The sequence below is a fragment of the Pogona vitticeps genome, chromosome Z (genome assembly GCF_051106095.1).
Source record: "Pogona vitticeps strain Pit_001003342236 chromosome Z, PviZW2.1, whole genome shotgun sequence".
NCBI classification, from domain to species: domain Eukaryota; kingdom Metazoa; phylum Chordata; class Lepidosauria; order Squamata; family Agamidae; genus Pogona; species Pogona vitticeps.
Genome location: NC_135799.1, coordinates 765,719 through 781,774, shown reverse-complemented (window position 1 = coordinate 781,774; position 16,056 = coordinate 765,719). Strand labels below are relative to the sequence as shown.

General features: G+C 45.1%; 2 protein-coding genes and 1 long non-coding RNA gene across 4 annotated transcripts in view; 1 reads left to right on the top strand and 2 right to left on the bottom strand.

Annotated features, from left to right (window-relative positions):
• Nucleotides 1-16,056, bottom strand: part of LOC140702922 (uncharacterized) — a 354,469-nt gene that overhangs the window by 243,428 nt on the left and 94,985 nt on the right. The gene's annotated exons all lie outside the window — the stretch shown is intronic.
• On the top strand, nucleotides 2,736-5,641 carry LOC144585090 (uncharacterized). The gene is made up of 2 exons (XR_013539581.1): nucleotides 2,736-3,918; nucleotides 5,283-5,641. It is a non-coding gene; the product is annotated as an uncharacterized LOC144585090 (long non-coding RNA).
• Nucleotides 6,206-15,599, bottom strand: LOC144585051 (uncharacterized). The gene is given in 3 exon segments (XM_078382495.1): nucleotides 6,206-9,125; nucleotides 9,128-11,579; nucleotides 12,940-15,599. Coding segments are annotated over 2 exon segments (2,562 nt in total). The 5' UTR covers nucleotides 12,940-15,599; the 3' UTR covers nucleotides 6,206-9,015.

Genomic DNA, 16,056 nt, shown 5'->3' with positions numbered 1-16,056 from the left:
ACTATTGGCAGTGGCTACCTACGTATGCATTGTGAGTCAGAATGGAGTGAGACGTTTCAGAACACACCTCACTAGATTGGATTGCATGAACCTGAAAAAGGCAGATCCGCAGAACTCTGGGGAGCCATCCGTATGTCATTTACTGGGTATTCCTGCGTGCCATGGGCCAAAAGGGTTCCTCTGTAAGGGTCTGTGGGCACAGCCCTTGGATAGTATCAGTATTCTTACTCACAATTAGGTTTTGTCAGTTGCACACGGTAGGCAGATCCAGCGTTGCTGTTCTGCTGACGGAGCTGTTTCCACCAGCAAAATCAGGGGAGGGGGTTTCCTCTCCCTTACAACCTCCAGTGTGTCCTTCAGACCTGGAGCAGCGGGATGGGAAAGCCCACCAGAAGAGGGTTTCAAGTGGCCTGGAGGAGCGAGAAGGGGCAGGTATCTCCTAGTATGACACTGAATGTCTTAGTGGGACATGAGCAAGGTCTCATTTTATTTTATTTTATTTTTTTCATGGTGAAATCCTGTGTGTTCTTCCAGGAGCCCTCTTTGGTGGCTAGGCATGAATAAGCAAGCAATGAAAAGGAAGGTTCTTCCCAAGAGTCAGAGGTATGGAAATACGACAGTGCTTGAATTGAAGGGAAAGTTCATTTGAAAAGAAGAGACTGAGCCAATGGACTGTACAATAGAGTCTGGCAGGAAGGGTATCTTGTGCTGCTCCTCCTTCATACGATTCATGGTTTAGCTCTATAGAGCCCAGAACTAGGAGTTCAGGATGTCCTCTGAACAAAAATGGATTTTTCTTCCTAGAGTGGGTCCCATAACCATCGTTGGAACCCAGCGGTCTGGGCCCTGTAGCGATCCTGTCGTCTGCCTACGCGGTTCTTGCTCGTCTCGGCTGAAGCACCCTTTCCCTTGAGTCCGAGGGTTGCCTTTGTCCTCTGGTCAAATATCTGGCTGGGGAAGCCCTTAAAGCTGAGGAGGTTTTTAGAAAATTATGAATATGAAATATGATAGCTTCACTTTGAAATAAAGGATTAATGTGTGTTTTTTTCCTCACACAATATTTTCCCTCACACAATCCAAAACTAAGTCCCATAGAGATGACGCTTGTCCTATTTTCTTTCCAGGGAGCTGGAAGAGCCAGCGTTAGCTGACATCCAATCTAGGTCTTATTCCACATTTGCTCAAGTAAGTGTGTAAAAAACCGTATTTGTTAATTCTCTGCCTTTGTAAGGATGGATTCTTAAAACATATGACTGTCATCTTATTGCCTTTTCCATTTTTCTGCATGGTGCAGAAATTCTTGACTATTCTGATTTCTATCCTTGATTTATGTTTGGAAATATACATCGTTCTGACTTGCATCCTGAACAAGAAAAGTCTGCACTAAAAACATAATGACCATGCCAACAGTTTTCAGTGTCCCACTGGGAAAATGTGCCCTGTAAGAAGCAGCTAGAGATAGCAGGGCATCCAAGTCGCTTTGTATACCTCTAGAGCCTTGCCTTGCAAGGCAGGTATATTGCAAAGTAGCCTGAAATTTAAACAAAGGCACATGCACACCCCTCAATATGAGTGTTGGATAATTCTTGCCCAAATAGCAGACTATAGCACTGACATATAAGGATTTAAAACACAACAAATTCCTTTTTACTCCCTGACCAAAATCCTGTTGCATGGCTGCACCTTTGTAACATGTTGCTCCAAGAGTTGCCACATGTCAGGCCAAGGCAGAATGTCAAGGAAAATTGTAGGCCTGACCAGAATGAAGTGATTTAACGAGAAGCCATAACTGTCAGGTGTGCTGAAACTGAATCAGGGTGACTCAGCAGAGATGATGCAACCCAGAGATGATGTAATGCAATGAGGTAATGTGTAACCTGATTGACTATGTGTATGTATATATGTAGAGCTGTACAGTTAGTTGTATCTTCGCCTGCTTGAAGATCACATCTGCCTGCCATGCTGCCAGATTGCTGTATATATTTGATGTAAATACACTATGCTGAAGGAAATGCTGCTGGACTGCGTGTGAATTATTCCTGGACTGCCTGAACCACCAAATACTCTGCTAAACCGCTGAGAAACCTGACACAGAAGTCCAACCCCGCCAGCAGCTTTGCAGCCATGCAACTAGCGACACTGTCCATTGCACAATCAGGTGCCCGATGAGGACTGGCTGGCTGGCAGTCCCTGGGAACATCTGCAGGCGTCACTTTCTCCTATGTCAAGTGCCATAGGATTCCAACCCGTGAGTGACGAAAGAGCCAGAAAGGTGTGGGAGATTTGATATCTTGGATAATATTTTTCTAAGGTCAGAAATAACCATAAAGAGGAGAGACTTAACTAGACCAGAGCTGTGACCTTGACCTGTCCGTTTGTACCATTTCTGTGGTTGAAACTGTACCCCTTCTCTGTATTAAATACACTTATTCCTCAGTCTTCCACTGTGGCCTGTTTTACTTACCTGAACTGAACCCCCTTTCTAGACTTCTCAATCAAGTTGGCATTGCCCAAGGAAGCTGGAGTCTTCTGAGTCTGGCTCGGATCATGGGAAAACTACATCACAGAGAGCTAAGAAAGGTAGAAAAAGGCTACAACCAACACAGAAGACAAAGACTGTGCCAAACAGAAGGAGCTGCCATGATGAGAGACTAGGGGGTGGGGTGGGGGTGGGAATTAATGACTAACTCTTGTGGTTGACCGTTTGCTCCTAAGCTCTGTCTGGGCCCCTCCTTTTAAAGGATATAAAGCCCTTTGTGGTGCGTCTGAGTAACGAGCACAACTTCCTCCCTGTAAATTCATCTGGATGCTGAAAGCGCCAAGGGAGGCCTTCTTATCAGGCCTGATGTTCTTGGAGGTGTGGCTGTGTGGGAAGGAGTGGGGTGTGAAAAAGATTTCTCCATGATTGTACAACTCCTTCCCCATCTTGGATCCCCATTATGTTGAGACCCTTTGTTGTTGTTGTTGTTGTTGTTGTTGTTGTTGTTGTTGTTGTTCAGATCTTTGGAAATGGAGGAGCTTGTGGTGCCTCTCCCCACTCCTGCCCTGACTGAATTATTGTATTGGATTATTGTAGGAAGAGAGTTTTTACAATGGTATTCCTTTAGAATATTTATAGACTGGGACAGCCCTTCTCAAGCTTTTTTTTTTTTTTTTTTTTTTTTTGCTTGAGAAAGAAGTAGAGGCTAAATTGGGATTATATAAATCACATCTGCACACCTCATAATGTGGCGTGAAGAATTGTTTGCAACCTGTGGCTGCCTTCAAATGTGCCAGTGTCTCCCCCCCCCCAGGCCGTATGGCCCCTACAGAAGACTTAATCAGGTGCAGAAAGTCACTGAGAGGGAGCAGTGGTGAGCCACTCCTTGAACATTTCTAAAACCTTGAAAATGCTGTTAGGGTTGCCATAAGTTGGAAGTGACCTGAGGGCTCACAACAGCGATAACAACAGAAAGAACAGACCACAGGCACATCCAGGTCCTTTCATTAGCTTCGGACTAGCAAGATAGTGTTGCATCGAAATAGCATGCTGTCATAGAATCCTAGGAAAGGGAAGTTGGAAGGGGCCTCCGAGGCCATCCAGTCCAGCCCCCTGCTCAACCCAGGAAGACCATCAGAGCATCTCTGCCAGGTGATGATCCATGTCTCTCTTGGATGCCTCCAGTGTTGGAGCACTCACCAAACCCCGAGGTCACTGGTTCCACTGTCGTACTGCTCTAATCGTTAGGAAGTCATATTTACTGGCCAGGATATAATACAACTTGGGTCTGGAGCTGAACTAGAGATAACTTTTCCTTGATTTCCCCATCATTTTTGCAGGGCTCTTGCAATCCATAAGGGAGCAAAGTGTCAAGAACCTGAGTATGCCTGTGATCGCAGAGGGTGAGAGTGAAGAAGACGACCATACAAGTGAGGAGGGTAGGTCGAATGGTGATAAAGGGGTGATGTGGGTTTTTTTTTACTTTATATGCTGGTGGTTCCCTTTCTCCCTCCCCCCCCAGAAGAGCTGCACTCTGCCATGCCCACATTGCTGATAGATTGCCACCATGGTGAAGCTTCCTGACACTGTACTTGGTCCATCTAGAACATGCCAAGCCATTTTTCTTCAGCCCAGCGATAGGGGGAAAAAAAATAAAGAGAACGTTATTTTACATTTTCTTGTTTCAAGCCCAGAAGCACAAAAGCCTGAAACACAGGCATCTTGCAGCCATGTGGGACTAGGCAATGTTTAATGAAGAGCTCCCATTTTTAAACCAACACAGCCAAAGGTTCAGACGTAAAGAGGAGCTGGTTTAGGAAGGAAGGGGAAGGAAACAGTCTCTCTCATGCACCGACAAGCAAACATGCACTTCCAAATGAAGCCAATCTTACATAGTGAGTTGTGGTTTTTTTTACTCAACAGAGTAGTCTCCTGGGTTCCACAGTTTACGTGGAGTTAATTTGCAGAGAGGATGATCCGAGGGAGAGCAGCTTGGTCTCTGTTTAAGATTTTATCAGCCTGGCACTTTGAGGTGTGAGCAAAGTCTGACTTGCAGGCTTCAGAGTGCAATAAAAGCTGGCATCACCAAGGTCGGGTTGATCCACCTGTGTTCTGTCCTGCATTTCGGATGTCCGGCACCCGGTCAGCATCTCTGGGAAGGACACTGTGTTCATTATGACCCTATGCTTGAATTAAAAGTGCTAGTCAGTTCAGAGCTGATCGGACCATTGCGCTAAAGAGCTTATATCTGTTAAGGCTAGAAGCTGATGGGAACAAAAAATGAGGTGGAGGACGCCTGGTGAGATCCCAAAGGTTCTGGGTGCCGTTGGAAGCACCATTGAGCTTTCTGGAGATTGTAGTGGCTTGTAATGGAGGACATCCTGGCATCTTGGATAACATGGTTGAAGAAGTGATGCAAGGTCAACCCTCTCTTCACACCTCTGGTCTAACGTGTCACTTGGGTGTCCTTTCCAAAGGGAGATGTGACACAGTGGACTTCCTCTTCCACTTATTTAACACCCTTCTCCACTTAGAGATGTTAAGAGTTATCCAGTAGACTGGGGATCAGCTTTGGGGATGGCTGTTGTCTTCGTGCTGTGCTTGTGAGTTTCCTCTGGGCATCTGGTGGGTCACTGTGTAAACTAGATGCCCTTTTGGTCTGTTCTAGCCCAGCCTTTGACTCCTGGCTTCAGCAAAATGACTGGGTTTCCTTGACCTTGTCCGGGTAGCGGTTCTTCATTTCTTCTTCATGGTCTGCTGCTGACTTTTTGGATGATGACTGCTTTCTTTCTCTCATTTCCAGATTATGTACCGACGAAGAAAAAGAAAAGGACTCATTAAGAATGCATTCAGATTTAAAAGACCGTGTAGACATTGGCTTAGTGTGGGTCAGAGGTGTCTCCAGCTAAAGAAAACAAGCCAAGTAGCTCAAATCCACCTTATAAACTGCTTTAGATCTGTGTTCGAGTTAAGAAGCTAGAAAGACAAGGGTCGGAATTAGAGAACTTACCATGGAAGAAGAACATTGTATCGTTGATGACCTGCAGAGGGAATTTCGTCATTCCATCTTTTTTCTTGTAATTTTCCAGAGCTTATCCTTAATGTTTGTTGTATGTAAATTATAATGGATCACTTGTTGAATTGTAAAACATTCTTTCTGCATTCTCCTGTCATCTTGACTTCTGTTAAGTGTGTGCCTGCTTTTCTGTAACCATGATTTAGGTTTCTGGCTGAGAAGCCAGAGGTTAGGAGTTCGATTCCCCACTGTGCCTCCTTAACAGAGGGGCTGAACCTGATAATCACTAGGGACCGCGTCTGGCTCTTAAGGAGTGGCTTTACCAGTTCCACACCTTGCATGGCTGAGCAGGAAGGGATTCAAACCATGGTCTTCAGTCCAGTCCATCACTATCCACTACACCACATGGGGTTCCTAAATCCCAATTGTCTATGTCAGATCACCGCAATCCATCCATCGAGGAACCGCCAACCCGCCGCCATCCTTGGTGCAACCTCCAGGCAGCCAGGAAAAGGGTCCTTCTGGAGGCCTCCTCTCCCCTTGCGGCCCCTCACCTGGCAACAAAGAGACGCTTCCCCATGCCCATCCATGGGGCGCTCTTGATGATGGGGTCCGGCTAGGGTTGCCAGATACATGGATACCAAAAGGAGGACATAGGATGAAAAAGAGGACAGAGGACGTATGAAATATTTCTTTTGAATCATTCCAGATTAATCCCGCAATCAATACAATTTTATTACAATAGCTACCAATAAATTCTCTTAGTGAACTGACCAAGAAACAGTAAAAAATAAAAATAAATACAATGAAGTTTTTTTTTCAAAAAACCAAAAAAAGAGAGAGAAATTAAACAGCCAATTGTACAATTATTACCTTATAAACTTTATTAATTGCACAACATATTTCTCGGGGAAGTCAACTTTTCGCAGATCTTCATTAGCAATCATATCTACATCAAACTGTTCACAGGTAATATTCTTCAAACTGGACTTCCGATTGGGAGCAAAGCAAATAAATCTGAACCCACCCTGGCCCAGCTGCAGGATCCCCCAGCCAGTTGCACTCTGCACAGGCTCAGAGGCATGTTTGCTAATCTGGATGCCCAAACAAGGCTCCGGTGCAGATTGGGGGAAAGTGGCACTGGGCAAAGCCAAATGAGGCAGCCTCCCCTCCCGCGAGGGTAATCAGTTCAAGGCTGGGGAGTGTGGGTGTTGAAGTCCCCAAAAGGGACTTTCAACACAAACAGTCCAGGCGCTCACCTTCCCATTGATGCCCTCAGGCGCTGCTTGCTCCTGCCTGGCTTGGTGGGCGGCGCTCCACTTGCACTGCCTTTCTGGGCTCCATGTGGGCTGGGCAGGCATGGCGGATTGCCGAGCAGCAGCCACCATGGTGAGAGAGACCGAGGGCTGCATTCCGGCACCAGTGGCAGGTAACGGGTGGCCAAGTGCAGGAAAAAACAGAGAGGGGGTCCTTCTACCTATCCACCTCTCATCCAAAATTATAAAATATTAAAAAGCCAGACATTTTAAAGGCTTTTATCTTTGCCTGCCAGACTGAGATTAGGCTAAAAAGGAGGACATGTCCTCCTTTTGCAGGACATCGGGCAACCCTAGGTCCGGCCTGGTTGATCTAGGGTTGTAAGCTGCCTGGCCAAGACGACAGCATGCCCGGAAAGGTGTATTAAAAAGAAATGGGCTAAATCACAAGCACGGTCAGTCTGGCCCCGGTGGGACAAAGGTCCAGAGGGGACTTGGGGGGCCAGGACAAGTCTGGGAAGGGGGTGCAGCTCGGCCTGTGGGGCCTCCCAACAAGTGGGGCGAGGCACTGGCTTGCGTTTTGGCGTGCACTGTGTCCCGGTGAGGGTGAGCTTGTTAAATATATCTATATATTGAGAGAGAGCGAGAGAGCACTCCTGATGAGCGAAAGCATGAGGAAAGCCTCTCGCCTTCCCCGGACAGCACATTGGAGGAAGGCAGGAGCTGAAGAAAACATTGGCCTTTTCCCCCCACTTCTCTTACGCGGGTCTGTCTCACCGCGGTGGAAAAAAAGATGAGAAAGGCAACCGAAAGAGCGGCGCCAGCTGCTCCCTCCTTCTTGAAGAGGGGCTGAGAGGGGCTCTTCCATGCTCCTTGGTCGCTCTGGGCACCCCTCCCCTCCCCAGGTGTCCCTCCCATCAGTTGAAAAGCCCCCTCCTTGGGATCGTGCAAGGGAAGATTGGGGGTTACCAAAACAAAGTGGGTTGGGGAGAGGGAGAAGGACTGGAAGGGGTGGAGCCCCAAAGGGGGGCAGAAACAGGAGAGGTGACACCCATATGGGGGTTGCAAGAGCCTCGTGATTCCTTCCCCCCCCCAACAGGGTCTGCCAAGCATTTCACGAGCCCTTCACATGTTGGGACACGTCCAAGGAAGCCATGGTTTCCAAGAACTCAAGAGCTGCTCCTGTGGCCTCAGCCTTGGCAAGAACATTAGAATCTCCCAGGACAATAAACCTCGGGGACCTCAATGTCAACGCTGAGACAAGGACCATCAGCTCCGAACTGGAGAGTGCTGGGTCACAAGAAACATGGTAAGCCAGCATCCTCCCTAAGCTGTCCCTGGCTCCCACCAACACATAGAATGCAGAGAATACTTGTCAGATTTGTGGATGACAAAAAATTTGGTGGAATAGTGAATACCCTGAAAGACTGAAACAAAACTCTACATGATCTTGATACGCCGGAGCACTGAGCTAAAAACTACAAATTTGGAACAGATCTTAAAGCGGTCATTGTGCTAGCACCAAGAAAACAAGGCAGTAACAACTAGAAGCCAACATGGATTTGTCAAGTCCATATCATGCCAAACTTATTCGATCACTTTTTTTTTGATCAGGTAACCTCCCAGATAGACAGAGAAAATGCTGTAGACGTATTCTATGTTAACTTCAGAAAAGCTTTTGACCAAGTGCTCCATGATCTTCTAATTGGTACACAGTTGGCTACAGAATTGTACTCAGAGGATGATGATTAATGGCTCCTTCTCTAACTGGGAGGAAGTCACAAGTGGGGTAACCCAAGGCTCAGTCGTGTGCCCGGTGCTTTTCAACATTTTTATTAATGATGTGGATTGGGGATGCAGGGGATGCTAATCAAAATTGCGAATACAGTGGTGCCTCACTTAAGGATGTTAATTCGTTTCAGTAAAATAGCTGTAGAGTAAAAACATCGTAAAGCGGTAAAATAAAGCAAATTGAAACACATTAAAAAACGTTTAATGCGTTACAATGGGATGAAAAACTCACAGTCCAACGAAGATCCTCCATCTAGGGAGTGCCTAGCTAACTACACCAGAGCACAGAGTGCTGTCCTCTGAAGATGCCGGCCACAGAGACTGGCAAAACGTTAGGAAAAACAACCTTCAGAACATGGCCAAAGAGCCCAAAAAACCCACAACAACCACGATCTGAGAATTGTCGTGGATCACAAGCTAAATAAGAGCCAACAGTTTGATGTGGCTACAAAAAAGGCAAATGCATTTTAGGTTCACTGTGTTCTTCGATGGGAACTCAGGGAACTGATCTGACTGAAGCTCTTTCCACATTCCATGCATTTATATGTGGTTTCTCCCCAGTGTGAGTTCTTTGATGTGACCTAAGCTGACCACTCAAACTAAAGCTCTTTCCACATTCCATGCATTCATATGATTTCTCCCCAGTGTGAATCCTTTGATGTAACTTAAGGTGACTACTGCGACTAAAGCTCTTTCCACATTCCATGCATTTATATGGTCTTTCCCCACTGTGAATCCTTTGATGTAACTTCAGGGTACCACTCTGACTAAAGCTCTTTCCACATTCTATGCATTTATATGGTTTTTCCCCAGTATGAGTTCTTTCATGTTTCCTAAGGTCACCACTCTCACTAAAGCTCTTTCCACAGTCCATGCATTTATGTGGTTTTTCCCCAGTGTGGGTCCTTTGATGTCTCCTAAGGACACCAATATTATTAAAGCTCTTTCCACATTCTATACATTTATGTGGTTTCTCCCCAGTGTGAATTCTTTGATGTAACTTAAGGTGACTACTATGACTGAAGCTCTTTCCACATTCCATGCATTTATGTGGTTTCTCCCCAGTGTGAATCCTTTGATGTAACTTAAGGTTACCACAAAGACTGAAGCTTTTTCCACATTCCATGCATTCATGTGGTTTCTCCCCAGTGTGAATCCTTTCATGTGATCTAAGCTGACCACTCGAACTAAAGCTCTTTCCACATTCCATGCATTTATATGGTTTTTCCCCACTGTGAATCCTTTGATGTAACTTAAGGACACCACTAAGACTAAAGCTCTTTCCACATTCCATGCATTTATGTGGCTTCTCCCCAGTGTGAGTCCTTTGATGAAACTTAAGGGCAGAACTATGACTGAAGCTCTTTCCACATTCCATGCATTTATGTGGTTTCTCCCCAGTGTGAATCCTTTGATGTAACTTAAGGTGACTACTGCGACTAAAGCTCTTTCCACATTCCATGCATTTATATGGTCTTTCCCCACTGTGAATCCTTTGATGTAACTTCAGGGCACCACTCCTACTAAAGCTCTTTCCACATTCTATGCATTTCTGTGGCTTCTCCCCAGTGTGAGTCCTTTGGTGAAACTTAAGGGCACCACTCTGACTAAAGCTCTTTCCACATTCCATGCATTTATGTGGTTTCTCCCCAGTGTGAGTCCTTTCATGTGACCTAAGCTGACCACTCAGAGTAAAGCTCTTTCCACATTCCATGCATTTATGTGGTTTCTCCCCACTGTGGGTTCTTTGGTGTAACCTAAGGTCACTACTCTGACTAAAGCTCTTTCCACATTCTATGCATTTATGTGGCTTCTCCCCAGTGTGACTCCTTTGATGTCTCGTAAGGTGACTACTGCGACCAAAGCTCTTTCCACATTCTATGCATTTATATGGTTTTTCCCCAGTATGAGTTCTTTCATGTTTCCTAAGGTCACCACTCTCACTAAAGCTCTTTCCACAGTCCATGCATTTATGTGGTTTTTCCCCAGTGTGGGTCCTTTGATGTCTCCTAAGGACACCAATTTTATTAAAGCTCTTTCCACATTCTATACATTTATGTGGTTTCTCCCCAGTGTGAGTCCTTTGATGCAACCTAAGGGTACTACTGTGACTAAAGCTCTTTCCACATTCCATGCATTTATGTGGTTTCTCCCCAGTGTGAATCCTTTGATGTACCTTAAGGTTACCACTAAGACTGAAGCTTTTTCCACATTCCATGCATTCATGTGGTTTCTCCCCAGTGTGAATCCTTTCATGTGACCTAAGCTGACCACTCGAACTAAAGCTCTTTCCACATTCCATGCATTTATATGGTTTTTCCCCACTGTGAATCCTTTGATGTAACTTAAGGACACCACTAAGACTAAAGCTCTTTCCACATTCCATGCATTTATGTGGCTTCTCCCCAGTGTGAGTCCTTTGATGAAACTTAAGGGCAGAACTATGACTAAAGCTCTTTCCACATTCCATGCATTTATGTGGTTTCTCCCCAGTGTGAGTCCTTTCATGTGACCTAAGCTGACCACTCAGAGTAAAGCCCTTTCCGCATTCCATGCATTTATGTGGTTTCTCCCCACTGTGCGTTCTTTGGTGTAACCTAAGCTGACCACTCTGACTAAAGCTCTTTCCACATTCCATGCATTTATGTGGTTTCTCCCCAGTGTGGGTCCTTTGATGTAATCTAAGGGCATAACTGCGAATAAAGCTCTTTCCACATTCCATGCATTTATGTGGTTTCTCCCCAGTGTGGGTCCTTTGATGTACCCTAAGCTGACTACTCTGACTGAAGCTCTTTCCACATTCCATACATGGATACATATTCTCCCCTGCATACAGTTTCTCGCCTTCATGTGTTCTTTGATGCCTACTGAGGTGACATGCGTTTACGTGGTTTCTCCCCTGCTTTATTCCTTTCATGTGAAGTCCATGCCTGGTCATTCCTATTTTCAGTTCTCTGTTTTCTTGCTTGATCATGAGTTCCTGCCCAGGTTGCCCCAGATGTTGCTGGGCAATTCTTCCTCTCCTGTTCTTCATCATCTGGTAGATTAGAAAAAGAAGACAAACAATCACTTCCAAAATCTGCAGGAATAAGGAATGAGGTGTTCAGTTTCCACCTGAGTCACAGAGTAGGAAGGAAACCCAGCCAAAAAGATGAAGGAAGAGAAACAGGGAGGGGATGATGCCAGACTGGAGGATATTCCTTTCAGCTTGAGGTTGGATGGGCTCTTCAGTGAGGGACCTTTTGGAGGGAGGAGTCATGAAGGGAGGATCATTTCCACATCCAAGTAAGTACAGTACACAAAATTCAAAGTATATTAACTTTTTTTCTTCTCAAATTCTCCCCAATGATTGTACTTATTTTTCCAGAAAATTAGAAAGGAATTTCTCAAAGTTGATTAAAGAGGAAACAAATAATTTAATTAAAGGATTTTTAAAGCAAAAATGAATAACAAGGGGGTGAAAGGACAGTGTTAGAAAGGAAGTGTAAAAGTGGATGAATGCAGATAATTAGACTCGAGAACTGGAAAAGAGAAAGTGGTAGATGCTGGGAACTGACAAACTCTGCAGAGATTATTATTCAGAGGGCGAAGAGAAAGGAAAGGTCCACGAAAGGGATGGCATGTAGAGTTTATAAAATGCTATTACAGGTCATCATCAGGAATTTCTGAAAGCAGGATAGGAAGCAAAGATGGTCAGGGAAATAGATACAGTGGTGCCTCGCTTAACGAGCGCACCGCATAACGACGAAATCGCATAGCGATCCGTTTTTTCAGATCGCTAATGCGATCGCTTAACGTCTTTTGAATAGGGCTCAATTCGCTTTGCGAAGACCGGTAAGCGTTTCGCTTACCGATCTTCGCAAAACGAAGCCCGACAATCAGCTGTTCGGCGGCCAAAATGGCCGCCGGAAGCGCGGAAATGGCCGGAAATGACCCAAAATGGCCGCGTGCAGCGTTTTCGTGCCCTCGTTAAGCGAGGCGAGGGCGCGAAAATGGCTGCCGGCCATTACGAAGCTTCGTTGAACGGTGAGTATTTGGCCCATTTGGAACGCATTAAACGATGTTTAATGCGTTCCAATGGGCTTTTCTGTCCCGTTTAACGATGCTTCAGCATAGCGAAGGTTAATCCGGAACGGATTAACCTCGCTATGCGAGGCACCACTGTACTCAGTTAATATAATCTTAGAACTGCAAAGCTAGAAGGTAAGTGAACTCCCAATTTCTGGCTCCAGAGCTAGGAACTTAAACCAATGTCTATGGAAAGAGGGGAGGGAAGAATTTGTTAAATCACAACTGTGAGAATAAAAGCAAAAATTTAAACATTGAAATTCAGAAGGTATTTGACCCCAGCTAAATTAAATATTACAAATTCTAAAGGCTGCATATTACAGTAGTACCTCGGGTTACAAAACCAATGTGTCCTCCAGGACATTACGTAATGCGAAAAATACATAAACTGGAACGCGGGTTGCCATAGCGGTGGTGGTGGTGCTACAAACCTCCAGGCACAGTGAAACCTCCTTCACAAAGTGAAAGAAACGGGGAAAAAGACTATTAAATCAAGGCATTATTTTGAATGGATTTCGTTTCGTAAACCAGAAATTATGTAAACCAAGTTGTACATAGAATGAGATACTACTGTACCTGAAAGGTATTGTTCTTGGAAGTGCTACCTGTTAAACACACAGGGGCAGGTATTTATTTATTAAATTTATACCCCACCCATCTAGGCCAAAGTCTACTCTGGCAGCTAACAATAAAAAAGGAATAAAAAGAATATAACAAAATAAAAAACAACGATAATAATATAGTTCAAGATGAAGAGGAAAAAATTCAAGTGATGACAGGAGGGAAAGCCTGCCTAAAGAGCCAGGTCTTACGTTTGCTCTTAAAAACAGCCAGCGAGGGAGCCAGACAGATCTCAGAGGGGAGACTATTGCAAAGGCAAGGGGCCACTGACGAGAAGGCCAGGTTTCTTGTTCTTTCTCTCCAGGCCTCCCTCTGCATTGGGCCCTTCAGTCACCCTTCCTGGCTAAAACGAGTGATTTGGATAGATCTAGGTGGGAGGAGGCGTTCTGGTAGATATTGAGGTCCTAAACCATTTAGGGCTTATGTCATCATTAACACTTTGAAATCAATGTGGAAATGAACAGGCAGCCAATGCAAGGCATCCAGAGTGGGGGAAATATGCTGATATTTTCTCGTCCCACTGAGAAGTCTGTCCACCGCATTCTGCACCATTTGAAGCTTCTGCATCAAACTCAAATAGCCCCACGTAGAGCGCATTGCAGTAGTCTAATTTCGAGACTGCAAGCGCATGGAGCAGAGTGGTGAGTACCCCAACATCAAGATAGGGACACAGTTGGACAATCCACCACAGATGGAAATAGACGGAGCAGATCACTGGGTTTCCATGGTGAGTGTCGGATCCAGATAGACCCCCCAAGCAGCAAACCTCATTCTTCATGGTGAGAATCACTCCCCCAAAAGAGAGGGAGTTTCCCAATCCACCAATGGAGGGACCAACCACCCTCTGGAACTCCATCTTGTCTGGGTTCAGCCTCAGTCCATTCTCCTGCATCCATTGCAGTACAGCCTCCAGGCAGCGCTGAAGGGACAGAACAGCATCCACTGTGGTTGGAGAAAAGGAGATGTAGAGCTGGGTGTCATCAGGCAGGCAGAGCTGAGGGGTCTCTACACGTGGATGAGATGGTGGTGTCAAGAGAAGGAGTTTAGATTCATCTGGCACTCGGGAATTTTTTAGAACAAGGTGGGCTTGGAGAAGAGGGATGGACTTCACTTGAATGAACTTGGAACTGAACTGCTGTCACATAAAATTAAAAAGGTGGAAGAGCATCTTTTAAACTGAATCCCGGGGAAAGCCAACAGGAGCCGAGAGGCGTTCATTTCGGGTCCCCTCATCCCTGTGGAATGAGGGCGGAGAGGATAGAGAACCACAAAGTGATGATAGTGTAGGAATTAGGACTGGGATTGTGATGGGATGGAAGGAGAAGCAAACAAGCCACCCTTCTTGGGGGACCCGATAGGCAGGTGCTTTTATGCAAATGCCCAAATGAGCAAAGATAAGACAAATGGAACATTTTATTCATTTTAACTTTTTTATTTACTTAACTTTTATTTGGAGGGTAGATATAAGATTGGTAGAGTGGTGTCAAGGAAAAATTACAGGCCTGAGCAGAATGGAATGTATTAATGAGAATCCATGATGATCAGGTGTGCTGAAGCTGAGTCAGGATGACTCAGCAGAGCTGATGCAATCCAGGGATGATGCAACTCAGGGATGATGTAATGTGTAACCTGACTGGTTATGTATATGTATATATGTGTGATTGTACAGTCAGTTGCATCTTCTCCTGCATGAAGATCACATCTACACGTTATGCTGCCAGACTGATGTAAATACTGCTGTAAATACACGTTGCTGAAGGAAATGCTGCTGGACTATGTGTGAGTTATTCCTGGACTGCCTGAACCGTGAATTACTCTGCTAAAACTGTGATTATCGCTATAAACACTGACAAGTGGCCATAATAGAAACCTGGTGGGATTCGGAAAACCAATGGGATACCGCAATCCCAGATTATAAACTCTAGAGGAGGGACAGGGAGGGGCATGTTGGAGGCAGGGTGGCCATCTAGGTCAAACAAGGGGTAGAATCCAGCAGAAATGGAGATGGATGATGGGTCTGACTCCATCACAGAATCACTGTGGGTTAAACTGCCAGCACCAAGGAGCAATGTGATAGTGGGTTGGGGGCTTGCTATCATCCTCCAGATCAAAAACTTGAGAGGGAAATGTTGGGAAAAACTTGAGGGGGAAAATTGATAAGTGGATAGAAATCAGGGAGGTGTCCAAAAGGGACAGGATCGTAATCATGGGGAACGTCAATTATCCTCACATTGACTGGGCTCAGGCGTGCTCTGATCAAGAAAGAGAGACCGGATTTCTTGACATGCTAAATCACTATGTCTTGGAGCAATTTCTCATGGAGCCCACCAGAGGACAGGTGACTCTGGATCGAATATTTATTTATTTATTTATTTATTTATTTATTTATTTTATTTTATTTTATTTCTATCCCGCCTATCTGGACATATTAGCCCGCTCTAGGCGGCTTACAATAAAAGAAACAATATAATTTTAAAACATTGCACCTAAACTAAGATAGAAATCAAAGAAAGATATAAGAAAAGAAAAATCGTCAGGAGTTTTCTGTTGGGAAAGCCTGCCTATACATCAATGTTTTTAGTTGTTTCTTAAAAATGAATATCATGTCAGGACCTGGTTAGGGGCGGGAATGTCACTGAGTCCCTAGAGAATAATGACCATTCTGCCATCTCTTTTCCCGTGCATGTTGGGGGGAGAATGTCAAGGAAATCTGACACAAAAACCATTGATTTCTGAAGGGTGGACCTCCCTCAGATGAGGAAGCTAGTAAGAAAGAAGTTGAAAGGGAAGTTCACAAAAAAATTCTCAAGAGTGCATAGTCTTTT